This window comes from Scardinius erythrophthalmus (assembly GCF_964197995.2).
Source record: "Scardinius erythrophthalmus genome assembly, chromosome: 20".
Lineage (NCBI taxonomy): Eukaryota > Metazoa > Chordata > Actinopteri > Cypriniformes > Leuciscidae > Scardinius > Scardinius erythrophthalmus.
Window position 1 is genome coordinate 11,174,325 of NC_138240.1, and position 26,491 is coordinate 11,200,815.

The 26,491-nt window shown below is 38.2% G+C and overlaps 3 protein-coding genes across 3 annotated transcripts; 2 read left to right on the top strand and 1 right to left on the bottom strand.

Moving 5' to 3' along the window:
• Window positions 1-1,987: 1,987 nt before the first annotated feature.
• On the top strand, window positions 1,988-10,300 carry slc35a3a (solute carrier family 35 member A3a). Its single transcript, XM_081348162.1, has 8 exons — window positions 1,988-2,406; window positions 3,198-3,420; window positions 4,369-4,523; window positions 4,601-4,723; window positions 4,814-4,988; window positions 7,350-7,468; window positions 7,617-7,750; window positions 7,871-10,300. The coding sequence occupies exons 2-8, from the start codon at window positions 3,231-3,233 to the stop codon at window positions 7,959-7,961; spliced, it is 987 nt and encodes a 328-aa protein (XP_081204288.1). The 5' UTR covers window positions 1,988-2,406; window positions 3,198-3,230; the 3' UTR covers window positions 7,962-10,300.
• Window positions 10,301-10,841: 541 nt separating this feature from the next.
• Window positions 10,842-13,575, bottom strand: fam78bb (family with sequence similarity 78 member Bb; the record flags this gene model as incomplete). Its single annotated transcript, XM_081348165.1, has 2 exons — window positions 10,842-11,425; window positions 13,313-13,575. The coding sequence occupies 2 exons, from the start codon at window positions 13,573-13,575 to the stop codon at window positions 10,903-10,905; spliced, it is 786 nt and encodes a 261-aa protein (XP_081204291.1). The 3' UTR covers window positions 10,842-10,902.
• Window positions 13,576-23,840: 10,265 nt separating this feature from the next.
• Window positions 23,841-25,103, top strand: foxe3 (forkhead box E3; the record flags this gene model as incomplete). Its single annotated transcript, XM_081348160.1, has 1 exon — window positions 23,841-25,103. One exon carries the CDS (start codon window positions 23,841-23,843, stop codon window positions 25,101-25,103), a length of 1,263 nt encoding a protein of 420 aa, XP_081204286.1.
• Between the last annotated feature and the right edge of the window lie 1,388 nt (window positions 25,104-26,491).

Sequence of the window (26,491 nt, forward strand, 5' to 3'; positions counted from 1 at the left end):
TTAGTACAATCACATTCTTTTTGTGTTTTGCACAATAAAGCCCCTGGGTCTCTTAAATGCCAAATAAACACTCAATAGTATTTAGAAATGCATGCATACAATAGCCAGAGTGGTGATAAAATACTAAGGTCTTATGAACTTCCGGTATGCTGTATTTGTTCAGATGGGTGGGTCATATCATGTGTGCTCAAGGTCAATATTAAGAGAGTCTGCTTATGCAAATGAAAACATTTATGTACGATAGGCTCCATATGGCATATTCTTTTTGGAAACAGTTGTAGCACTTAAGGGCCCTTCAACAGTATGATCTTTAGTGTACTGAAACCGGAGGAATTTAAAGGGTGTTAGTTCACCATATAAAGATCAAAGCAAAGCTATTGGAGCATCGTATTTTCACCCGAATGTTATGCAAAGCTATTTTTTATATGTGCTGTATATAATTTTTTTTTTTTGTTATGCCTATTGTACTTGCTTTTTCTTTCCACCAAATATACGCATACAGTATGCTAGAATGAAGTAAATGTTTCATCTTAGTGTTTTGTAGATTAAAATTTGTGCTTTAAAGAACAAAAGCCTGTGTAATGGAAATAATTCAAGACAATTGATGATTAAAATAGAGATGAAACTAATAAAAGAAAACCTTTTACAAATTGATCTAGTTAAATGACTGAGTTCCTTTCTGCCGCTGGTTCACAGTAACAAACGTAATTAAACATCCCATCCTTTGATCAACATTCACTCTCAACCGACCTCCAGTCATCTTAGTGCCTGTAAAATCTATCTATCTATCTATCTATCTATCTATCTATCTATCTATCTATCTATCTATCTATCTATCTATCTATCTATCTATCTATCTATCTATCTATCTATCTATCTATCTATCTATCTATCTATCTATTTATCTATCTAATGTCTGTCTGTGTATCTATAAAAAAGGGAGGTTAACGACAGTGACAAAAATGTTCCTCTTGAACAGTTTTGCATGATTGTTGTTTGTTGTTTATCCACAGCATTCAATACACTGCATCCCATTATTTTAGCAAATAAACTTGTAAATTATATTAATTTTAGTCAAGGGCTGGTCTCACGTATTTTGGACTTTCCCAGACAGCAACATATGTGTGGGCCCGGATCTGATCAGACACTATGTTGTTGTCCGGGTTTTAACAGGCAGACAGCAAAGGGTCAGGACTCAGGATAAATGGAGTTTTATTGGACACGCTTTATACATCTATCTTCTCAAGGTTGTGTACTGTCATCGATTATCATCATACTTTAAATGAGTGCCGAAGTTCTCAAGATAATTGTCATGTTGTTAAATATGCAGACACGTTCTTCTATCTCTCAAGTTCGGAGTATGATGATAGTCAAGCACTCCATGAGTTCACTACGTGGTGCAATAGACCTTATTCACAGCAGTGTGTTGTATTGTTCTGCAGACAAAACACGGCAAAATATATTTCCAAGAAACTTACCCGACAATATGAGCTGTGGAAAATTATAGGCCTAAGTGATCATAGTTGATGTACCCCATTGACTTCCATAGTAGGAAATAAATAAATACTATGGAAGTCAATGGGGTCCATCAACTGTTTGGTTACCAACATTCAGCACATAGACTGGTTCAGCAGAAGAAAGAGAGATGCATACAGGTTTGAAACAACTGAGTTAGATGAGTAGATAATGACAGAATTTTCATTTTTAAGTGAACTATTCCTTTAAGTCTGTTAAGTGTGTGCATTTACTATCTATCTATCTATCTATCTATCTATCTATCTATCTATCTATCTATCTATCTATCTATCTATCTATCTATCTATCTATCTATCTATCTATCTATCTATCTATCTATCTATCTATCTATCTATCTATCTATCTATCTATCTATCTATCTATCTATCTATCATTTATGTAATGTTCCATTTCCATCAGGTCCAGTTCAACTTCGAAATAAATTGAACATCATTCTGTCCGCCAAACGACAGGTGGCGACAACGACTCATAATCAAAAGATCGAAACAACAAAACACTAGGAAGTACTGCAAGATTGTTAAGATTCATGAAGATTCTCTACACTTCCCTTGACAGTCTGCTTTTCATTCTTGACAGATGAGGGAATCCGCCATGAGTAAAACATATAGCAGATGACCATGCGCAGTGAACACCCGGAACGGTTGATTTTATTAAATAATAATAGCTTAGCAGCAGTAGCTCTTAGTGTTTAACTGTCAAAATAAGACACTGCTGAACTATTTAACGTTACTCACTGTATGTAGATTCAACTTAAGTAGAATCTGCAAGGAGGGATCTTTGACGGGCTTTAAAGTTTATGTTTGCCTTCAAACTCCTAAGTTACTCATAAACTGCAACTCTTCCGGATTACTGCTATAGTCTTCTGAAAAGGTAAGACTGGGAAAATATATGTAATATTTACATCTAAAAACTAATTGGGATCATAGATTTATGTTAAACATCTGTCCATGTCATTTTGACTTGCGATTAAATGTAACTTATCAAAATAGATATTTTGTTGTTGTTGTTGTTTTTCATGTTTTTTGTCATTTTCATTTATTTATTCATCTATTTATTCACTAGTAACACATTTTCTGAATATTTCTGAAATAATGTTTCATATATTTAAAATTTCTGTATCTAATGTTTCTGAATATTTTACTATTTTTGTCCTTATTTTTAATCTTCAGTTTAAGGAATAGTTCACCCAGAAGTGATATGAACAATTGTAAGATAATTTTTGCTAAGTGTGATAAGCATTATTTGCTCAAACTCATGTTGGCTTTATTTCTTCAGTGGAAACAAAAAAGTTGCGGAATGACAGCCTCAGTCACCATTCACTTTCACTGTGTGGAAAAACGATGCATTGAAAGTGAATGGTGACTGAGGCTGTCAAATGAAGTGTGACATGATTGCAAGACATGAGTATGAGTAAATGATGACGCACGTTTCATGTTTGATTGATCCATCCCTTTAATTGTTTTATCATTTCAGACCTAAATTTATTTTAGTAAACTGTAGGGTTAATGTTTGATTTCTTGGTCAAGGACACTATATTGTGTGGATACTATATAGCTCTGGATATCAGTGTTGTTTATGGCCATTAATGTTTACCCAGCTGGGACAACATTGTATTCAACATCTGTCTGCTCTTTGCCCTTTTCTGCCTCATGTCACCCCAGTCTGTCCTGGTCTCCTCGTGAGAGGCTGTCATCATGGCATCGGCCAAGCTTAAGTACCTCTCTCTGGGGGTCCTGGTGTTCCAGACCACGTCCCTGGTGCTGACCATGCGTTACTCGCGCACCTTACAGGGCGACGGGCCACGTTACCTCGCCTCCTCTGCTGTGGTGGTGGCAGAGTTCCTCAAGATCCTCGCCTGTGTGGGGCTCGTCTTCAAAGATCACAGTAAGTTTCATGGTGCCTCCTTCCTCCTTGAGATTGTTTTCAGTATCTCTTCTTGAAAACACCTGAAGTTCTTAGAAAGTCATTCACCTCTTTCAGTAGGTGCATGTATAGAGAGATGATGGTGAATGCAGTGTGAAATGCCGAAAACCATTCAAATGTCTGTGTTTAAAGCTTGCGAGATGCGCGAGGCACAGATTTGCATAGTCTGATTTGCTTTGGGAGTTACTTAGAAAAGTTTGAACACAGAAGAAATAGTTTAAAAGTAGAGTTTCCGTTCATCCAAAAGTAGTAAGTAGACCACTACAGACAGAATTCACAACGCAGAATGTACAAATCTACTCATCAATTTCTTTACTGACATTGTGCCTCAGATTCGAAATATTTTTCAAAGATGTGATACCACTAACCTAGAAAACGTTTTCGTAAGTGCTCATAATGTCAACCTGGTACCTTTCAAACATGTTAAAAATGTTTTTTTTTTTTAAACAACTAGATGTTACAATATGTTGCTGTCAGGCAGATTGGAGCTATGTTCACAATCAGTTTCAAAAAGTCTCCTTTGCTCACTTAGGCTGCATTTATTTAATCAAAAAATACCGTATTACTGTAATATTGTGAAATGGTATTACAGTTAAAAATAACTGTTATGTATTTTTATATATTTTCAAATTGTATTCCTGTAATGGAAAATCTGAATTTTCAGCATCATTACGCCAGTCTTCAGTGTCACATGATCCTTCAGAAATCATTCTAATATGCTGATCTGCTGCTCAAGAAACATTTCTTATTGGTATCAATGTTGAAAACGACCCCATATATTTGAACAGTAATGACATCAAATAGTCATTGAAATGTGAGGATTGGAATCCTATATATATATGCCACATCAGGGAGGAATGGCTCTGAATTACTGCCGGGTGTAACTACTGTATCTGTGTGGACTCACAGGTTACAGCGGCCGAGCACTGAGCAGTATTCTGAGACAGGAGATTCTACACAAACCTATAGAGACGCTGAAGCTGGCGATTCCTTCTGGGATCTACACGCTACAGAATAACCTGCTCTACGTAGCGCTGTCCAACCTTGATGCAGCTACCTACCAAGTAAGTCCATATCATGCATTCATTAGTTGCATACATTATTTTTATGTTTTTCTTTAATGTATCCTGTGCACTTCTAGGTGACATACCAGTTGAAGATCCTGACCACAGCCCTGTTTTCTGCGTCTATGCTGGGCCGTAAGCTCGGGGTGTACCAGTGGTTGTCTCTGCTAATTCTTATGGCTGGGGTTGCACTTGTACAGGTAAAGATACCTTGATTAGAGATGAACTGCCAAAAAATGTGTTGCAATCTTTGATGTTTTAATGTAATTCATGATTTCTTGTTTGGACAGTGGCCAGTGGACTCCACGCCAGACCCTCAGAAAGAGCAGCCGACTGCAGGCTCACAGTTTGTGGGGCTGGTGGCCGTGTTGGTGGCCTGTTTCTCCAGTGGATTTGCTGGCGTCTACTTTGAGAAGATCCTTAAAGAGACCAAGCAGAGTGTTTGGATCCGAAACATCCAGCTTGGTAAGTAGTTTTAAAGAAATAAAACATACATGGATCATTGCAGAAAATAAGATCTGTGACTAACAAAAGCTTATGATTCATCGTGATAATCTTCACAAATGAACATAACTTTTATGAATACTGAAGCGTAAATACAATTGGCAGAAGCCAAAAGCTAAACTCAGGCTATAAACCAAATACACCACGGTCGCACAACTTCAACGTCACCATCACTAACTCTTTTTTTTTTCCGGAATGTCTACGTTTAAAAAAAATTTCCTGAAAGCTTGAGTTATAATAGTTTGCAAGAGTGTGATTAGAAACACAACCACAACAAGGCTTTGAAAGTGGACTAGTGAGTAGATGAGTTTACCTGTTCGGCTGATGACGTTTAATGTCCCAGACAACCTCTTTAGCCCAATTTAGCCACTTGTTATCAACCACCTTTTTGCACGTAAAAGATTAAAAAAAATCACAAGAGTGTATTACTGATGTATTTTATATCGTAGGATAAAACGTGAAAATATCTTAAGCTTGTTTTCACCACAGACCTTATTTTGCGCATTTTACCAAAAATCCATTGACTTCCGGACAGTGGAACCGAAAGTGCTAAAATGCTAACTTGTTTCTTGGTTTTGGCCTACACAAATACATCATCCCTGCACCACTCTATATTATACTAAAGCAGGGGTCGGGAATCTATTTAACGTTCAGTGGTGTTTTAACAGCTACTGAGTACAATGTATTGTTCTAAGAGCAGAAAGCAACTTATAAGCAGATAAAATTGCATCACTGGGATGGGCGACTACACCTATGCGTGCAATGCGAACACACCTGCCTAAAGTTGCTGGCCACTCCTAGAGGGATTTGCATGTAAAGTCACACAATAAATTGTGGTTTTAGTATAATCAGTATATATGATGCTTTTCCTCAATCTAAGCATGTTGGTGTTCAGATCAAATTAACACTTCCCACAGCTTAGATAGGTGACAATTAACTGATAACATGAAGCACTGACACATACAACCTATTTTTACACTAGAAGTCTGTTGATTTCTGTCTAATCTGTATTTCCTAAAGATGTTCTCAAATTTCAAAATGAAATTTGTATTTTTTTTTAACAAGCAGAATTCTTGCACACACAAAAAACAGTCTGAGGTCACATTCAAGAGCTTAAGGCAAATATGTATGTGTGTGTGTGTGTGTGATTTTTCATTCTTGCCATGTGGAGTCTCAGTGTAAGATTTATTTATAACTGGCAATGTGTGGATTGAGCGTCTGTAGTGATTCACCTCCTAATGTGAACTTCTGTTCATTATAATGAACTGAGCCAAAAAAGCATCCCTGTTCTTCAGTGAGTGCCAAGATAATTTGATAACCTATAATTTCATCATTTCAAAGTTTATCACAATCATATAATTTCTTTTCTCAGAATGAAGTCGTTTATTGACTTCCCTAGTGTTTATACACTGTCATTCAAAAGTTTGTGGTCAGTACGTTTATAATGTATAATGTTTCTATTTCAAATAAATGCTCTTCTTTTAAACTTTCTATTTATCAAATTATTGTAGTTTCCAATGAGCACAACTGTTTTTAACCTCGATAATAATAAGAAATGTTTCTTGAGCACCAAATCAGCATATTAGAATGATTTCGGAAAATTCAGCTTTGCCATCACAGGAATAAATTACATTATAAAATATGCAAGGGATAATGTATAGCGAGGCAGTTATAGCGAATAACAACCACGACAGGCTTTCGCGTCGAGGTCTTGAATCAGCCTGAAGGGGTTGTTATTCGCTATAACAACCGCTTCGCTATACATTATCCCGCTTATTACATGGCTACCTACAAAATAAATAAATAATTTGACACAAATTATTGATTTAAAAAGGAGTTTATTGATTTAAAAACGATTGTATTGCTTCCGCTAAAAATAAATAGTCTGTTCCGAGTCCATAGCAACGCTCTGTTTTTCATGGCAACGGTGTGTTATACTTCCCAGCGGTCTGTTATCAAGAAATAATTCTACTGTACATTGGAATTCAACCAAGCCATGTAATAAATAAAAATATGAAACAGTTAATTTAAAGTGTAATATTTCACAATATTACTATTTTACTGTTTTTTTTTTATCAAATACATTACTAAACCTTTGAACTAGTGTAGATTACAGTAGTTTGATTTAATGTTTACGAATTTGAATTATTCATTCAATCTTAATTATAATTTGAGAATAGATATTTTATATAAACCTACTCACTTAATTTGTCTCAAATGAAATGAATGGTGAACAGCCATTCTGTTACTGTACTTTCCTTGTATGACTGTATATATCTGAGTGCTGTGGTATAGTATCTCATGTGTATGTTCTGTGTGCAGGCATGTTTGGCCTGGTTTTTGGGATCTTCGGGATGTTGGCATATGATGGAGACAGAGTCCAAGAACACGGAATGTTCCAGGGCTACAACACGCTGACCTGGATTGTGGTTGCTCTTCAGGTGAGCCTGAACACTTTGCAGTACAAGACTTGTGAAGTACAAATTTTTACATGCGAGTCAGAGTTGATAACTGCTTCATCATTAACAGCGAACAACAAGTTTTTCTCCTGCAACAATATAAACTGATTTTTTTTTTAATTTCACACAGGCTCTTGGAGGACTCGTAATAGCTGCTGTCATCAAGTATGCTGACAACATACTAAAAGGCTTCGCTACATCACTCTCAATAATCCTCTCCACATTCATTTCATATTTCTGGCTTGAGGACTTTGAGCCTACTAGGTAAAAATAAATGTGATCAATAAATGCTTTAAATTCAGCTGAATTAAGTTTAAAAAAAGATGAATTTAATTGAAATGAACTTTTTTTTTGAAAAAGCACTTGTTTTTCTCTCCTGTGCAGCGTGTTCTTCCTGGGCACAGTATTTGTCATGATGGCGACGTTTCTCTATGGTTATGAGAACAAGCCGGCAACCAACCCAAGCAGAGCATGATAAATGGATGGGTGATGTGAAAGTGGAGTGGAACAAAGGGATGAAACGAGTGGAAGGATGGAGAAGAGGAGAGGAGAGGAGAGGAGGCGTAGAGAGCGGAAAAGAAGGATTGATTCAAGGTTGGATAACAGGCTGGGCCACTGCTGTGCAGTGCTGAGCTGAAGCACACTGGGTGAAATGCTTTGGGCCTGTGGTTTCAGTGAAACTCGTTTAGCTTGAAAACATTCATCATCGCTAATCTCATTAATGGGTAATGGATAAAAACACTTCATAACATGCCATCTTCAATTGATTCTGGATGAGCTCAGACCTTTTTTTGGATCATGACTTGAGCACAGAACTCGTTTGGCTCTTCTCAATCATTTAATATCCGTTCATCATTGAGGGGCAATGGCTGCTTTTGGATCGCTAATTCGCCACAAATGAAACTTGAATGTCGCAGTAACTCGCCAATGGATATTAGGCTACTAATGGGGTCGTTGCATCACTGTATTTTTGTGTCGTTATTCAAACTGCTTAAGTCCTATAAAATATATATTTTATGTTATTTTAATAGACTGGGATGCTGGGTTAGATTTGTGCCAATAGAAATTGAGGGAATGATGTACCTTTTGTGAATATGATGTAAACTTTTTGATATTATTATAATGAAATGATAATAACAAGATTATGACAATGATGCTATCCGGTCAGTTTGCGGGATATGGTGATTACAGATTATTTTATGTATTACCTCTGTCACCGGGCAACAAAGTACGGAGCCTCTAAAGGGACATGTTGATGGAAAAAATATATTTCAATGCTTTAACTTTCGCTCGCAAATGTTTTGCGTTCCCCTGAGAATCTTTGCGCTCACTAGCAAAACTTTTGCGAACAAACGCAAAGATTTTGTGAATGAATACAAAGTTTCTCGAGGGAACGCAAACATTTTGCGAGCGAATTCAAAGTTTCTCAGGGGAACGCAAAAGCATTGACAATTTTCCTTCCCATCTCATATCCCATGTCCGTTTAGGGGCTCTGTAACAAAGAATACTTGAGTTACTCCATTATATATGCAAGGAAGTGTTTTTTTAGCGACTTTGCACCATGTGTGAAGCTATATTGGTATTTGGTGAGGAGTAATAATAAACCAGGTGTTTAATTATCTTCTTTTTTTTTTTTTAAACAATACATATATTTTCACAATGGCAGCACAAAATTTAAAAGAAAGAGGTTTGGCATTTGTTTCAAAAGGTGTAAAAACAATGCATGCAATCACAGCTTGAAAAAGGTAATTCATTAAAAAGGCAAATAAGGTTTTTCTGTTCTTACATACAGTTGGCCATTCAGATCCATGTTTATTTGATCAGTCAGGATGCTCTATCTGCCCGAGTCCTTCAAAACACACTGTGAACCGCAAAAACAATAAACTTTACAGTGACCTCTGAAGACCAGCAACGGTAATGTTGTTTTTGAAGTCTGTGCATCCCATATGGCATCATAAATTTAGTTTATACAATTCCAATGGCTTTAATGCTCAGGCGAACTGATTCATTTTTGATAATCAAGCAGTCACTCCACTGTAATTAGTGTAGGCGCTGGATATTCTTGAGGAGGAAGAAGAGTGTGCTTCAAAGAAGAAGGTGGTTTTGTTGTGCTTTCCAGTCTGGATGTGTGTTCGTTATCTCAGTAGGAATGTCCGGATCGTTTGCACCTCTCTAATGAGTAGCGGTGGGAGTTGGTGGTGCAGCACTGTTCAAATCTTTCTCTTGCCCTCCTTCGATTCCCTCGCTACAAGGTGAGCAGACAAGTTCAATTGTAGACGGCTCCAGGCATTCTTCAGCTTAGAGCTTAGAAATTCAAGCAGGCGAAGTCCTGTCATTTCCACTTCACCAGGATTCACAGTCCAGCTTATGCTCTGTGGAACTAAAAAGTCTTATATCTCTTCTTACTTCATTTATGCCATGCTGAATAGCAAATATATCTGACAGTTGGGGCTTTCTGTTTCCTTCAAATGAATGAAACCAATTAAGTTGAAAGGCAATACTGAATTCCACTGTACACCTTCTGAAGTCATACATTCATTCACAACCATTTCTACATTGTTTTGCAATATAAGTAGCATGTAAAGCTTGCTGCTCTGACTGGCTCCTGTGTAGCTCAGATGTTTTACACTTAAAAAGAACTTTTAAAAGAGAAGGTTGGAGTTAAATGATCAGTAAGTAAATGATTTTTCTGTAATACTCCACCCAAAAATAAACATGAAAATTCTGCCATCATTCACCCTCATGTCGGTCAGAAAAACATTTTGAAGAACGTTAGGGAGTCAAACCATTGAACCCATTGACTTCCAATGTATGAAAAAAAAAAAAAAAAAAAAAAAAAATCTCAAAATATTTTTATGTTCCACAGAAGAAAGAAAATCATACAGGTTTGTAAAGGATGTTATGGTTATTACATTATGACAGAATGTTTTGTTTTTTTTGTGGAGTATCCCTTTATGTATACCAGAAGATTGATTTATTCACCTTGATTCTTGAGTCTTGAGGTTTTAAGGCAAATTTCAATATCAAATTAAAGAGATAATTCACCCAAACTACAGTATCATTATTCCAAACCTGTTCGACTTTTTCCTCAGTGGAAAGCAAAAGAAAGAACTTTTGAAAAATGCTGAGTTTTTTCTTTTTCTATACATTGAAAGTCAATGGTGTCCAATGTATTTTTGTTTCATTGGATGGACAAAAACATTCTTTGAAATATCTTTGTGTGTCTCCTTCACACAAGGAACGGAAGTCATAAAAGTTTGAAATAATTTTAGGGTGCGTATATGAAGATTTTTTTGGAATGAACTGTCCCTTTAAGTGTCTCTATGGCCATTCAAGAACCAAGCATCTCTTTAAAGGCAGTAGTGTGGATTTAAGGCAAATTTTGATTGAAAACCTTCACGTTTTCCCACAACCTGCTACTTGGAGGGGATCACCACTAATGGTGGTCCTCGCTTGGGCCTCCACATTAGCACTTGGGCGTCATTAGCATTAGGTTTACCCAGAGCTTTAGGGGGGATCGGCTCCATATGGGTCAACACCTTGGGCTGCTCCTGGTGCACCCGGCCGGTGAGTCTTGCTCGGGATCCCAGTGGCTTGGAGGAGTCCACGGCGATGTCCACTTTCATCCTCCACTTCACTGTCTGCAGGAGGATCTTCTCCTGTGTGGCCATATTCAAAGCCACCAGCCAAGTGGTGAAGCTCTGGTCGCGTTTGATCCGCGTGAGCAAAGGCACGTTGCTCTCGCTCACCGGCACGGCCCATGTTACGCTGGGGTAGAAGTTATCATTCATGCTGACTGTGAAGCGTGAGGGTTTGGATGCGGGGCCGGAGAGGGTCACCGTTTCCGTTGTGTTTCCGTACCACGGGTAACTCACGCCGTCTGAGTCGCTGATGGCCTTTACCAGTCCTTCTCGTAACTCTGGCAGCTCCCAGCTTGACCTGCGGAAATGAACGTTTAGAGGTGAAACAAACAAACACGGTTGTGCTGTTGCTGTAAGTGAAAGAAGATGCTGAGTCCAAGTGTACAAATGATAATTGGGGTTAAGGATGACATTCATTATCAGGGTCCCAGCTGCATGTGTAAAATGACTCAGTGTGAGAGGACGTTAATGTGGCTGGGTGTTGTTAGGTATGACCCCATGCTGGCATTTCTTCTTTGGTACAGCACCATCTGTGTCACAGTTAACCCCACGCAACCACCCGCTCAGGCAGTAATACACACCCCCACACACATGTCCACACCTCCACACAGACAGGCCCCCCAGGCAGCATCAGAAGAGCCCACATCACACGTCACAGGGCTTGTGGGTGGGTGTGAGAATGTCTCTATCTCGTCTGCTGCTCTGTGTAGATAATTGCATTCGCCTGCAAAACTAAACTGTTTAGTGCAACCACGCTGATGTTTCAGAGCTGCTATTCTGTTTTTATCTGCTGCCTCTCCCCGTCTGATCCAGTGACAGGCTGTGAAACTCATTTGTGGGAGTATAAATGAAAGAGCAGTGACTGATGAAGGTGCAAACACTCCTCCCCTTAGGCACTGAGCTGATGTGTGCATACTCTCTGAATATAAATCACTGCTGCACTGCACTGAAGTTATCCTTTGCCATACACTATTTAAAGTCGTAATTGAACAGACTAATGTAAATGAAAAATGTACTCATGGGTCAATGACAACTTTTTTAAAGTCAATTTATACAAAGATGATTTAAATGTGATAAACATGATTTCAATTTCTGAATTAAATCAATTTATATATGTATATGTGAACCTGGATCACAAAACCAGTCAAAAGTCGCACAGGTATATTTGTGGCAATAGCCGAAAATACATTGTATGGGTCAAAATTATCGATTTTTCTTTTATGGCAAAAATCATTAGGATATTAAGTAAAGATCATGTTCCATGAAGATATTTTGTAAAATTCCTACTGTAAATATATAAAACATTTATTTTTGTGAGTGAATGCCGCACAATCGTGAACATAAATGGACAACTTTAAAGGCGATTTTCTCAATGTTTCGATCTTTATGCACCCTCAGATTCCAGATTTTCAAATAGTTGTATCTACCAATTATTGTCTTATTATAACAAAACATACATCAGTGGAAAGCTTATTTATTCAGATGGTGCATATATCTCAATTTAAAAAAATTTACCCATGTGACTGGTTTTGTGGTCCAGGGTCACTCACACACACACACACACACACTATATATATTAAAACACATTTTTTTGAGTGAAGCTGAGTGGTCTAACTGTCCAGAGATTGGGGGAAAATAATGAAAGTCTCCTAAAAGACTTAAGTTCTTGATTGTAGAAATGTTGACATAAGCAGTTTGGCATATTTATTTTATTATTCTCAATTTTTTTATTTAAAATAAATGAATAGACCTATCTTTTGTTCTGGTAAATCAAAGTCAGTGTGGCATCAATTTGATTAAAGAGAGTTTTAGGAAAAGGATGTTTTGTTCTGGTCAAAATGAGTAACTTTAAGAAAAATACTGGTTCATGAATCACGACTCAAATGACTCACCTGTATTCAACATCCAAGTATCTTAGTACCTTACAGTTGATGGCTTTTTGGAGTCATTTAATTCGAATTAGGCTAATTGTTTTTCAAAGATTACAGACTGAAAGATCTTAGCACAATATGTAAGAACTTAGCACATTTGTTTTAAACTAGATTTTTAAATACTTTTATAATCTCTGACATCCTTATTTGCCACTGACCCAGATAAATGATTGCTTATCAGTGGCTTAATTTCCCTATTTTTAGTTCATTTAGAGAAGAGGGCATCGAAGGCATAAAACATGCACCAGGCTTACATGCCGAGGTCTCCATAAGTGTTGTAAAATTCCATTTGAGTGCACGCTTGAATCCAACCCACAACCCAAGTCTCATTTCGAGGGATCGGCGGCATTACTATCCGGGCGGAGGCCTTGAAGTACGGGGTTTTGTAGCGGAGCACTATGGGTGAATTCTCCTCGATCACTGTCGGGCAATGGTCAATAGTAGCAGACACGTCGTAAACAACGATGTTCTCGCGTTTGATTCGGGGCTTGCAGGCGACACTCTGAAGGCAACCCATGGCTGGAGAGGGTCAGAATCAGGGTAATCGGCCAACCAAGTAGGGTGTTTAAAAAATAATAAATATACTTTCAAATGTCCGAAAAAACGCGTCGATCTAAGCTCATGTCCAGTCCACGCGCCCAAAATAGTCAGGCTTCTCAAATGAATAAATGTAGGCTATTTGAATTATGAAAAGTCAACCACAAAACATAAACGGGTGTCAATCAAAAGCACGTGCTTTCCCCCAAGTCAATGCCATTTAGATATATGATCAACAGATATCAAATAACTGTCTAGTTACTCGGGATCAACAACAGGTTGCAAGACCTCCGACCATCTCTTGATCTTCGGTGTGCCCATGCCTTTGATTGTCACTTGATCGGGCTTAAGGGTTGTTTTGGGCTCCCACTTCAATCTGATATGTTCCCTTTCAAATCCACATGGCCTTTTGCAGCTCTTCGCCCTTTCATCCGTTTCTTTCTGGTCCGAGTTTTCATGTCACAACCGGAGGCAGAGCAAAAACAGTCAGGTGTGGCGGACCGCTCGCCTCGACAAGAGCTGGTCGCGATTCTGTTTTTCTCGATTGATGTTTGCGCTTTCGGAACAGCAGACAATCTCAAAGTATTTCATGATTTACAACGGAGGAGGAACCGTGAAAAGTATGTTACTCAGCGGAGTGTTGCTCTCGATCACATCACAATTGACGTTACGTTATAGCGTGAATTCCTTCAGTAAACACAGACATCCACACAAAAACGCTAGGCGTCCAGATGAGATTGGATAAATCGTTGAAATTGGATAAATCGTTGAAATGTGCACTGTCAAGACGACTGCTATTCAGCTTACACCGTTCCCATGTCCGTTGTTGATGTGCACGGCGTGGTCGCTGTTCTGTTGCTGTGGTGCTGAATGAACGGTCAGAGGCGCGTGGGAGTACCGGTGCACATTATAGCCCTCCTCACGTAGAGCTACACTCAGTTCATCATATAGAGCTCTCCGTTAAACAAAACCAGGAAAAAACTATGTAATGCAGTAATGGAATAGCTAATTAAATGCATGACTCAAGATTGATGTACACCGAGTTTGAACCTGTTGATAATGTTGGATCTTATGGAATCCTCTGGCTATTCGTAATTATTTAAAAATAGTATATTACTTATGCAGGCATATATAGATAGGGCTACACGATGTTGAACACATAATGATGTCTCTTCCTATGTAGTTGGCTTGTGTAACACGAATAGGTTGATCTTGCCATATGTAAAAGTGGGACACATTTTCAAAAACAAAGGTAGGGGTGGAGATGTCATAAAAGTAGACAAATTTTTCCATATACACATATGTGTAAACCTCGTTTCAAGCTTTTTTAAAATCGCTAACTGTTAAGTCTATAAGGGTCGACAAAAGACATTTGCGTTAGAAGAAACTTAAAGGGATAGTTCGCCCATAAATTTAAATTCTATCATTAATTATTCACCGTCATGTCGTTACAACCCGCAAGACTTTCGTTCATCTTCGGAACACAAATGAAGATCTTTTTAATGAAATCTGAGAGCTTTCTGTCTCTCCATTGACTGCTACGCAACTGACACTTAAAAAACTTCATAAATAGATCGTAAAACTAATCCATATGAATTGAGAGGTTTAGTCAAATTTTTCTGAAGAGACACAATTGTTTTATATGATGAAGAGATTTAATTTAGTAGACTTTTATTCACATTTAAACATTTATCAGCAGACATAAACAAAGCTCATCTGAACCTGTCTGGCAGGAGAACAAACCTCATTGGTTCTTTCAGAAGCTAAAACGAGCTGCGTAACACGAGAATGAACCTCATTGGTTCTCGCACGTCAAGCGAACATGCTAGAGCTTCAATTTACCACAGCTGATGTGTGAGGTGATGAATGTTTATATGTTAATAAAAGCCTAAATTAAATCTGTTCATCATATACAGTGATCGTGTCTCTTCAGAAAATTTTGACTAAACCGATTAATTCATTTGGATTCGTTATACAATCTCTTCATTCACTTTTGGAAACATCAAAGTGCCAGTTGTAGCTGTTTATGGAAGGACAGAAGCTCTCAGATTTCATCAAAATGATCTTCATTTGTGTTCCGAAGATGAACAAAATTCTTACGGGTTTGGAACAACAACATTAGGGTGAGTAATTTATGGCAGAATTTTCATTTTTGGGTGAACTAATCCTTTAAGCGATTGTGCCATAGTGAAAGCACAGGCACCTGAGTAAACCTTAAAGATGAAAAACGTTTATATGCTGCAAGTCAAGAGATAGCCCAAGATGCAAAAGACAATATTACTGCTAACTTTAAGAGCAACATTTTCACTCGCAGAATTGAATATAATAATTAGTTTTTGTAACTTTGATCCATATTGAACCCCCCCCTTCTCTCACATATTAGGCTAACACAGGAAGATTATACAGCGCGAGAGACATGTTCCGCTTCTTAATTGGTGGCTTTCCGTGTTACCATGACAACCAACATAGACGGACTGACGTCACTAAGGCCTATCTCATGTCAAATTTATCCGTCAGGGAAACATCACTGTGAAAATTGGCTGGTATCTTGTTAAGTACGTGTGAGGTCAGAAGAAGATGATGGTGATTAGTGAATCTGAACGCACCCTGCAGTAAAGCGCAGATTTGACAGATTGAACGTGTACAGGTGTAAGTGACATCAGAATGACAGCCGACTGCCTCCTTAGGATCAATTGCTTTGTTGTATTTCTCATTTTTAAGTCGCTTTACAGAAAAAAAGTCTGCCAATCGAATGAATGTAAGTTATTATCTCCATATTCGTTCTTCTGAAGCATGAGCAGGCAGCCCACAGAATGAGGTAGAGCGATAAAAAGAACTTTAGCATGTCTACCTTTCCTTATTTTACCTGTGTCACGTGACATACATATGAAAATATCTCATAAGTATTATACGAGTCACGCAGTCTGTTTCAAGAACACTAAGCACCACACAAAGAAACCGTTCAAAAAGTAACTTTTATGTTTTATCTTGTTTCCTTGTCTTATTTCTTTCTTTATTTATTGTAAGTATTTTCTTAAAATAGAATGCCATGTCTCTAAAGGCACAGTCTGCATTTACCAAATTATCCAGCAGAGGGAGATATTGCTTCTGAGAAATGCAAGTCAATTGTAGGACTAGCTCGGATTTTCTGAATGTGTAGGTGGTGTAAAGTGCACTCTTTCATACACACTTTTTTTCTTTTCTTTTTTATTGTTTTAATGCATAAAAATGTTTGCGATGGCTGCAGTTCTATTACCAGAATTTTTATGTTGTGATTTTTTTTTTTTAGGTCATTACATTGTTTTGGAAAATAGCATAACATAGGAATAACATTTCTTTATTAAATTTGTTTCTTATGTCCTATCTAGTGGACACCAGGACCCATATATTAAGAAAATTAAAAGACATGAAAAGACACGAATAGGCAAAAATATTTTTTTTTTATTTATTTATTTTTATTCACCAATCAATTTTTAGGTTTCAAGCTTTTTTTTAAATCCAAACTTTGTATAAAGATGATTTTCAACTATGTTATGAAAGATATAACAGACTGGTTTGATATGCCATTTTACTTCATGTAGTATGTGTAAACATAGCCATAAGTGCCATTCCCTTTCTATGCAATGCATCTACACTGTATCTAATTTGCATATTAATGTTTTCTTGCGGCAACATAAAATAAAAAAAGACTTGTAATAATGGGGAATATTTTCATTAGAATATCTCATATTTCATAAGAATATTGATATATAATTTATTTCCCTATTCACTTGTTGTGTCTCCAATATGCCTGATATGCCATGATGCAAGTCCTGATGTCCACTACAGAGGTCATGTATGAAATAGATGCCCTGTTTAACAGAAAATCATATTCTGATATGACATAGATTTAATTACTGATAATTACAAAATATTACATTTCAATAAGAGTGCTACATTTGATCATTCAGTCATTTTAAACGACCAAGGAGAGGGAGTTTTCATGGTTACACCTCCAAACATTTGGTATCTCTGCAAAGCCCCGAATGTGCTTATTACAGGACATCCAGACTTAAAACTTTGACATGTATGTTGTCAGAGAAATTTGCTAAAATATAATGTCCTAAAAAAAACTCCATTGCTGGGTCTCAGGAGGATATGATATGTTTTTTTTTTTTTTTTTTTTGTGATGCATGTTCATAGTTTTCTGTTTCTGAATCAGCTGGGGGTCAAAATGACAATGGAGAGAATTGAGAGAGAGAGAGAGCAAGAGAAAGAATAGGGAGGAAGCATTAATCTTAGTTCAGCCGCCTGGTTCTATCAGATCAGGCTTCCGGTGGAGTGGATTAGAGCTTGGGTGAAAAAGAGCACTGGAGAAAGAGCCGGGAGATGTCTGTCGGGTAGCCTGTCTGAGATGGCCCAGCGCTAATGGACAGGTTAAGATGGTCTGTAATCCTTACATGGGTGGGTAAATAATCCTATGCAGAACAGGTCTAGGCCACTTTAGCATCTATTCAAACAGTGTAATGTGACTCAGTGGAGGGACACGCATGAGAATCCTCCTTTAGTAAACAAGTACAACAAAACACTTAAATCCATGTAATCTAGAGGAAACCGGGGCCGTGGAGTAGAACATGGAAATGTCTAAAACATCTGAGCATTTGAATTGGACTTTCAGTAGTTTGCTTGGTGTCTTTTAAGGTGACATGGAAAGTGTGTGTGTGTGTGTGTTACTTGCGGGAGGAGCAAAGAAGCTGAGGAACTCATCAGAAACCTGTGTGTATCTGACCTTTCTGCTTTAATGAAATGTCATAAAGATAAAAGAGGAGTAATGTGTGTGCGCGCGCATGTACGCAAGACCTGTTTGTGAGTGTCAGCAGAATATAAGCCTAGATATGTACGTTATACGTTGCCTTCCTCTTTCTCCCTCCTCTTTCTGTCTTTCTCGATGTAATAAAAGGTTAGAAATGCTGAAGCTCCATCTCTCATCACCATTCAATGCTCAGCTACATCGCAGATGCCTAGAGACCACGACTCCTGCCAGACTTTCAAGCTAATTACGTTCTTTGAAGAAATAAAAAATTTCCAGTTACAGTACATATTGTCACATCTGGGCCTAGTTCATAAAAGGTTCACTCAATTAAAAGATATAGTTTATACTAATAAAAGAGTGTAACTGGAAAGTGGAAACTCAATATTTCTTGGAATCTAACCAAATCTTTGTACCAGTTTTTTTTTGTTTTAGGCTATGAGCGGAGTAAAGACAAGGACAAGTGTCCGTTGAAAGATAAAACTGGAATAGGACAGAAGGCCCTTGTCTCATCTCAGAGCCTTGTGGCCTCACTTGCGTCACCTGATCACTTTTTTTCCACAGTGATTTTATTAGTGGATTGGACCATATTTTTAGTATTTTGTTTTGGTTCATTTTCTAGCTCAGATTTGTCAAAAAATCGGATATTTATTGGGTCCTTTCACTAATAGGGTCTTCTGCAGGTAAATATTGTCTGTGGTGCTTCAGGACTGAAGAGCCCTCAAAACCCCCATTTGCTTGTATATAGACCCAGACACATTTAGTCAGTCAGTCAGCAGTCTGAGCCACCTAAGGCTTCAGGAATCTCCTGCATGCTCAGGGCACTTCCCGCTCAGAACGGCAGACCGGAGAATCAACAAACCCACGAAAACCTACAGTAAACGCCACAAACACTTTTATGACACACACACACACACAGTGGATTTACAAGCAAAATGACTCTGATTATTAGTAACATCTGTTGAAACATTTTATTTCCTTTAAATGCATGCAGCAACTAACTAATTAGAGCTGACCATTACATCACAACATTTATGGTATTTTTCCATGGTGCAATTTCACGAACACAATTAATTGTTTCACATATTTAAAGGGAATTATTTTCAGACTGATATTAAACGGATCGGTCATTCCAAAGCTGTATCATTACATTCCAAACATGATTTTTCAAAAGAAGATTTTCTCTGTAACGTGGTTTTGTTTTCACTTTGCCTGAGTTAGTTAGTTTCCCTAGCTGCTAATTAGTTTTCACACACCCGTTTCTGTTCTCCTTGTATAGAAACTATATCTTTAACTATCTCTGATGGTTAACCAGTGTAAATGACATCACTGGGTGAAATTTTATTTTGTTGTTATTTTTATTTTTATTGACTGATTTTAAGCTTTACATAGCCTACTTTTACCACCTTAGTGACCATATCACTGGCAGATAGAATGATTGCAGTGAAAAAAAGGAAGGGAAACTGATTTTTGGTGAGTATTTGACCTTGTGACCATATTTGTGCTAGTGAGAGTGAGTTCTTGTCTTTGTGCATGACTGCAGGCCCTGAGGCTTAAAATCACAAAGCGCTGTCATTAAGAGTTTGTTGATAAGATCAACCAATGCATGCTGCTTAAGGGGTGCACATTTACTGCTAAGAGGATTACAAACAGAAATCATGTTCTGATTTTTAATTTTGCACTGTCCATCTCATAATGTTTTTTGAATGCAGTTCTACAGGGTAAAAAGAAATAGGGACATAAGTGTTTGTATACTGGTTTGACTGTATTTGTGAGGGCCGACATTTTGAAAATGTCCTACTAATGTGGTCAAAACTTGACATTTGAAATCATCCTTCTGATATCAACAGGTTTGTGGGAGGATTCAGTTTCAGGGTATTGTAAATATGACTTCAATATAAAAAAAACTTTACTAATATAATGAAGCCAGTGTGTGCATGTATTGTTGGGACATTGATGTGTCAAGAGTTACGGCAAATGTTAATGCCGCTCTTAGCTGAGAATGTCAGTGTCCTCTGTGTGTTGCATGCTTGTGCGAGCGTGATAGTAAGTGTGTATATGCATTGTGTCTTTGTGTGTGTGTGTGTGTATCTGTGAGAACCATGTTGGAGTGCTTTAGCGAAGCAGTGTAGCGTGCAGTACAGGAGTGATGTGGGCTGAGCCGACCTGACCGAGCCCCGGCCCTCCACTAATCCTGCCGTTTTCAGGAGCCCTGGCCCGTACTTGATGAGCTTGGGTAAGAAAAGGGGCATCTCTTTCTCCCGCTCGCTTTTCTCTTTTTCGTTCCCTCTCGTTCTTTCATTCTCTCTCTCTCTTTTTCTCATGCACCCCCTCTCAAACCCCAGCCCTGCCTGGAGCCAGTGTGCAAATGAATGAGTTCCAAGTGTTTACTCAGCAGTTTTCTCTCTCTCTCTCTCTCTTCTCTTTCTTCACATCTCTCTCTCTCTCTCTACACTGACAGATAATAGCTGAGGTGAACACAAAGCTAAATTTTAAACATCTCTTGCAACATAGAAAAGTTCAATTTGCATAGATTTAGGGTTAGAATTAGATGAGTTGTTTGACTTGTATTAATATACAGTGCCTTCAAAATGTTTGGAACACTTGGAAAAAAATGATAGAATTTTAGTAAAAGTACAATTTTTATCAACACTTTCCCTTACTCTTTACAGTGAAAGATTTTAATAGATCTAATGGGAACTTTCATCTAATTTTACAGTAAAATACTGTTAAATGTTCTTTTTCACTTCCAAAATCTGTTCAAGCGATCTTATAATTTAAAGTAAAAAGTCATAAAAATTGACATCCGAGACAGCTTGCATTGGATGTTTTTCATTGAAATAACTGTTTCTTAGTTTTTTTATATCAGTTATGTACATTAGGATTATATCATATCTTTTTTTGCATTATTTTAGTATCGTGTGTTATCATGATGATGTTTTGTTTGCGTGTATGACACGATGCACATTATGTTAGTATTTTTTTTCTGTCCTTCCTGTGTTTTTAGGGTGGCTGTCAGTATATTATAAAGGTAAAAAAAAAAAACATTTTAGTGATTTTTTTGTACCACATATTTCATTTCAATATGTAAAACTTAAAATGTTGCTATCGTATTTTTATGGTAAAGTTTTGGCAAACACGGCTGCCTCTTTCTTCTTCTTTTTTTACAGCGTAGAAATGTCATTGCACATTTTTTCAACAATAACCTCACAAATGTGAAGTTAGACAAAATGAAAAGTTTTGGAAGGACATGAGGGTGTCATTCTTTTCTGGTGAACTATCCTCTTAAGTGTCTAAACATCACAGAATTTTTTTTCCTGTGCCTTTGCTTGAGGTTGCATAAAATCCAGAGGAAATGGACACAAGTGTATTTTACTTTAATAGCTATTGAGCCATTAAATCTTAACCGCCCATTTAATTCAATACAACCGCCAACAATGCCCTGAGGAAGGAAAATCTTACATTTTTACTGGATATTAACATGTTCTAGACTTGTCATGATATAATGCATTACAAACCAGGTCCAATTTACTCCAGCACTTTTTGAAGAGTTGTCAGACTATGTATCTCTGGTGTGTGTGTGTGATAAGAGAGTAATATTACGGGGATTACCGTGAGATGGTGGGCCCTGGGGCTGGTGGATGAGGGTGTGGGGGAGGAGGGGCTGTTTCCTGGCTGTAGCCCTTGTTTGTCTGCCTGACCTGGCAGCACTAGGGCAGATCCTGCTTGGATACAACCCTGATCCCACGCCTGTCTGAAGCTGTTAGCCAGCCGCTCTGTTCGGCTAGCTAGGCTTAGCGCGTCTGGGCACAGGGGGCCGCCACATGCTTTGTGCTTGGGCAGGGGTGAATGCTGTTTTGGCTTATGACTCTGGTCTTATTCATCCTACCATTTCTTTCCTATCAGTCAGAGCTGAACACTATCTGTCCAGTTCCTCACTCTCACTCACATCCCTTTTTTGCTCACGCCTACCCAAACATGCACGCGTTTCCCGGTTTAAATTATATATCGGCTGTCTGTTTAGAAAACTTGCTTTGAGCTTAAGTGAAAAGGTCTAAGGTAACTTTCTACCTCCTGACCTTCCTGTAGATCCCTTGTGTTGAAAAGCAAAGCCTTGGTAATTCCTTGATAGGTTTAACTATTCATTTACAGCTAAAGAGAATTCTGTGTGCACGCTGTTATTGTCTTTCTGTAATTCGATCAGTGAAATCCTGGGCGAGAAGTTGACGTTGAGTGCTATGATGCTGTATTAGCACCTGCCCTTCTATAGTCTCATTCTGGAGAATAAAAAGAAACCAGCAGTATTTTCTTAACATTCTGTAAAGTTTGCACAGCTCAATTGCTGTTTTTAAAAGCTTGTTATTATTTTTCAATTGGTGGATTGAGAGGTAGTTTGGGAAGTCTCTTACAGCCTTTCTGTGTGTTGTTTCTGTCCTGGATACACAGTGAACCCATGGGCAAACTATGAGAGCGAGCAAGAGCGAGAGATCAAAGATAGAACTTTCAGTGAGCAGCCTGTTCTTTTATTTGTCCTTTCTTGCACTGTAAAACATTTCAACCTGCTAAAATCTAGTCTAAGTGGCGCAAATGTGGCAATCTGCGAGGAAAAGTTTGTTGCACTTTTTGAACCACTTTGAACTAAATAAGAAAGACTCAAACTCAAAAACTGACAAAAATGCAAATGGATGGATAGAAAGTTGTATAAATCTCACAGTGAGCAAAAATTAGTCAACAAATTGAGTATTCATAATGTTTCAGATCATTGTTCATATGAAAAAAACCCTGTTCAACTTAGAATATTTTGCAGAAAAGTATTTATCCTCCACCTCTCCGACCTTTCCTTCCTAATCCTGTCACTCTTAAACCCCCCAAGTCAGTGGAAGCTATTATGTAAGCCAATTTGCCTTATCTGATATCGCACGATGTATATTCCATATAAGGTCGCAAGCAGGTACGACTTCCTTTGTGTTTTCCCTTGAATGACAGAAGAGGAAATTGTTTATTTAGCTCATATTAATAATTAAGGTAAGAATATCAAAAAGCTAGGTTAGTTTCAATGTATTTACCTTTTCCCCATTTGTAACTTTTTTTGTGTGAAAAGTTTGTTCAGGTTAATCAGGCTGCATGTCTTTCAATTACAGGTTCTAAAAATATACAAATTCACCCATCCAAAATTAATTTAACGCTGATCTTCTGACCTTGCATTCTTTGCTAGTGAGGGGAGAACTGTCACCCAATCGAGCGTCACGAGGCGGCCGGTGTCGTCACACTGCCCGCTCTATAAAACTCCCCCCGACTCACTCACCTGGTTAGACAAACACCTCTAATCTACAGCTGAGCGCACGCTTATTTTGATAGGCTAGCCAATATTTTTACAGCCCGTTTAGTTGGCGAATTGAGGGAATTTTACGTTTTCAAATTCTAATAGCCATAAAAGTTTCTAAAAGACAACTTTTATGAATCTTGCAAATTTTTCATATTTCACTGGCATGTGCAACATGACGGCAGAGTCCCAGCACTCGCCAGCCGAGGCGGCCAGTCCAGTGGTGCTGTCTCCCAACGTGAGCCTGGACTCCCCGATACCTCTTCCTTCACCAGCGCTCAACCACCAGGCTCGAACCAAGGACGGTGTTCTCATCAAAGCCGAGCCTCGGGTCAGCAGTCCAAACACCGAGAGGGAGGAAGTGGTTTCACTGGGTCAAACCGAAGAACATCTGCCCGCCACTGGCAGCCGGCGGAGGAAAAGGCCAGTGCAGCGAGGTAAACCTCCCTACAGTTACATCGCACTGATCGCAATGGCCATCGCCAATTCACCTGAGAGAAAACTCACCCTCGGCGGCATCTATAAGTTCATCATGGAACGCTTTCCTTTTTACCGCGAGAATTCCAAGAAGTGGCAAAATTCCATACGGCACAACCTCACCCTCAATGACTGTTTTGTGAAGATCCCGCGAGAACCCGGTAGGCCCGGCAAAGGAAACTACTGGACGCTTGACCCCGCCGCTGAGGACATGTTCGACAACGGGAGTTTCTTGAGACGGAGGAAGCGCTTCAAGCGGACTGATGTAAGCACGTATCCTGGATACATGCAAAGCTCGAGCGCTTTCACGCCAACACCGATGGGTAGACAGGCCTACCCCAACACCTTGTACCCGGGTGTGACGTCTGGCTACGGGTCTCAGTTGGCTGGTTCCCCGCACCCGGCGATGCTGCATCACTATCAGGCGTCGGCCGGGGTCACGCAAGGCCAGCCCAGGATGTTCAGCATCGATAATATTATTAGTCAGCAGACAATGATGCAAAGCGGAGGAGATCTCAACCCGCAGTCTCTCGGCATGGGAGACTTGGGTGCCATGACCTCCAGCTGTTCCGTGTCAAACTCTGACCCAACCTGCTTTCAGACGCAACAGATAAATCCAACGAGCAACATGCTGAGCAGGAACACGGGATCTCTTGCTTCAAACATGACAACCGGCTACACGTATCCCTCCTCGGCTTCGCCTACTCACCTGTCCGGGGTCACGCAGTCCAGCTTCTCTCCGGGAGGTTCACAGGTGTACTGTTCGGGGAACAGAATTTCTCTGCCCCCTGTGCGTTCTGGCTCGTGCGCAGATCATACAGAATCTCTTTTAGCTCTCTCTGGACCAGCAATGAACTCCTATAATAATTCATATATGAGACAAGCCAATTTTGCCTCAGGACTGGAGCGATACATGTGAAAACTTCTGCACTGACGACGTGTTCCACTGCATGTCAATGGCCCCGAGATTGAGTTCATATTCCTGTTGATTATGTAACAAAAGTTTTGTAGATAACGTGTGACTGAATTAACTCGTTTTTGGTAGGCCTATATGTGTTCAAAGTATTTTGTGTTTAATAAAAATGAAGAATTACAGTTCTGGTAGGCCTATTGATATGTTGTCTGAAACATTGTTTGACTATATCAGAAGACAAAACAACGCACATAACAATGTAAATATTATAAGCAATAAATGTGTTTTTGTGTAATAATTTTTCGCTTGTTCTTCATTTAACTGCTCACCTAAAAAAAAGTGCATTAGGGTTTATGTTCGATTTTCAATATCCAATATAATAATAATAATAATAATAGTAATAATAATAATTACATCCATATAGTTTGACAGGATAATCAAGATATAACACGTATCAATTTGTAACTCCAATCTTTATGTTTAATAGTCCGTATACAATTTAAATAATTTGATTTGACTTAGGTTATTTAACATTGGTTAAAATGTTTCTATTTAACTAGTATGAATAATTTGTTATACATATAAATTCAAATAAAAAGTTATTCGGTCAGTGATATAGGCCTATATTCTCAAAACAGAATTTAGCCTACATTAGCTCTTCTTTTTTTTTTTTTTTTTGACGTTTTGAAGACTGATATTTACGCCTATAAATAGTAGCTATCTTAAAATATTTGAACACTATATTTAATCTTCCATCACAAATTGTGTAGGCCTACAGTCATTTTTCTGGTGAGGGGGCGACATCGACTGGCTATTGGAATAAATGTCTAATAATTTCTGTAAAACCGAGATTTGGAGCATTTCACATAGAATCCACTAGATGTCAGCCACCACCAAGTTAAGGCCATGGCTGGGTCTCTAATATGAGAACCTTTGTCAAAGGCATGGTTAATCATGTAGGCTATGTACGTCGTAGAAAACGTTTGTTAATTATCGAGAGCCTAATTATCGAAGCAAACTGATCTTTCAGTTTTATCACATTATATTTACAATTAATGACAGCATTTTTTCCCCAAGCCATTATAGTCTACTTTATTTCCGAGAGTAAAATCTTTTGCTAAAATTAGCTTTTAAAACAATAAAAGCCTGTAAAGTAGTTTCAAAACTGCATCCTTATGGTCCATCGAGTGCAGTTCCATTAAATGCTATAATTATATATGTATTTTTACTTGAATTATTCTAATTTCATTTGAACATCTACTTTTGAAGAAGTAGTATAACGCCACCCTTTACATGTAGAATATTTTCTTTTTTCATTTAAATTCAGAACGTTATTTATTTATTTAATACATTTCAATGCTTGGTGGTGTTTTCTATATCTTTTACAATTTTTT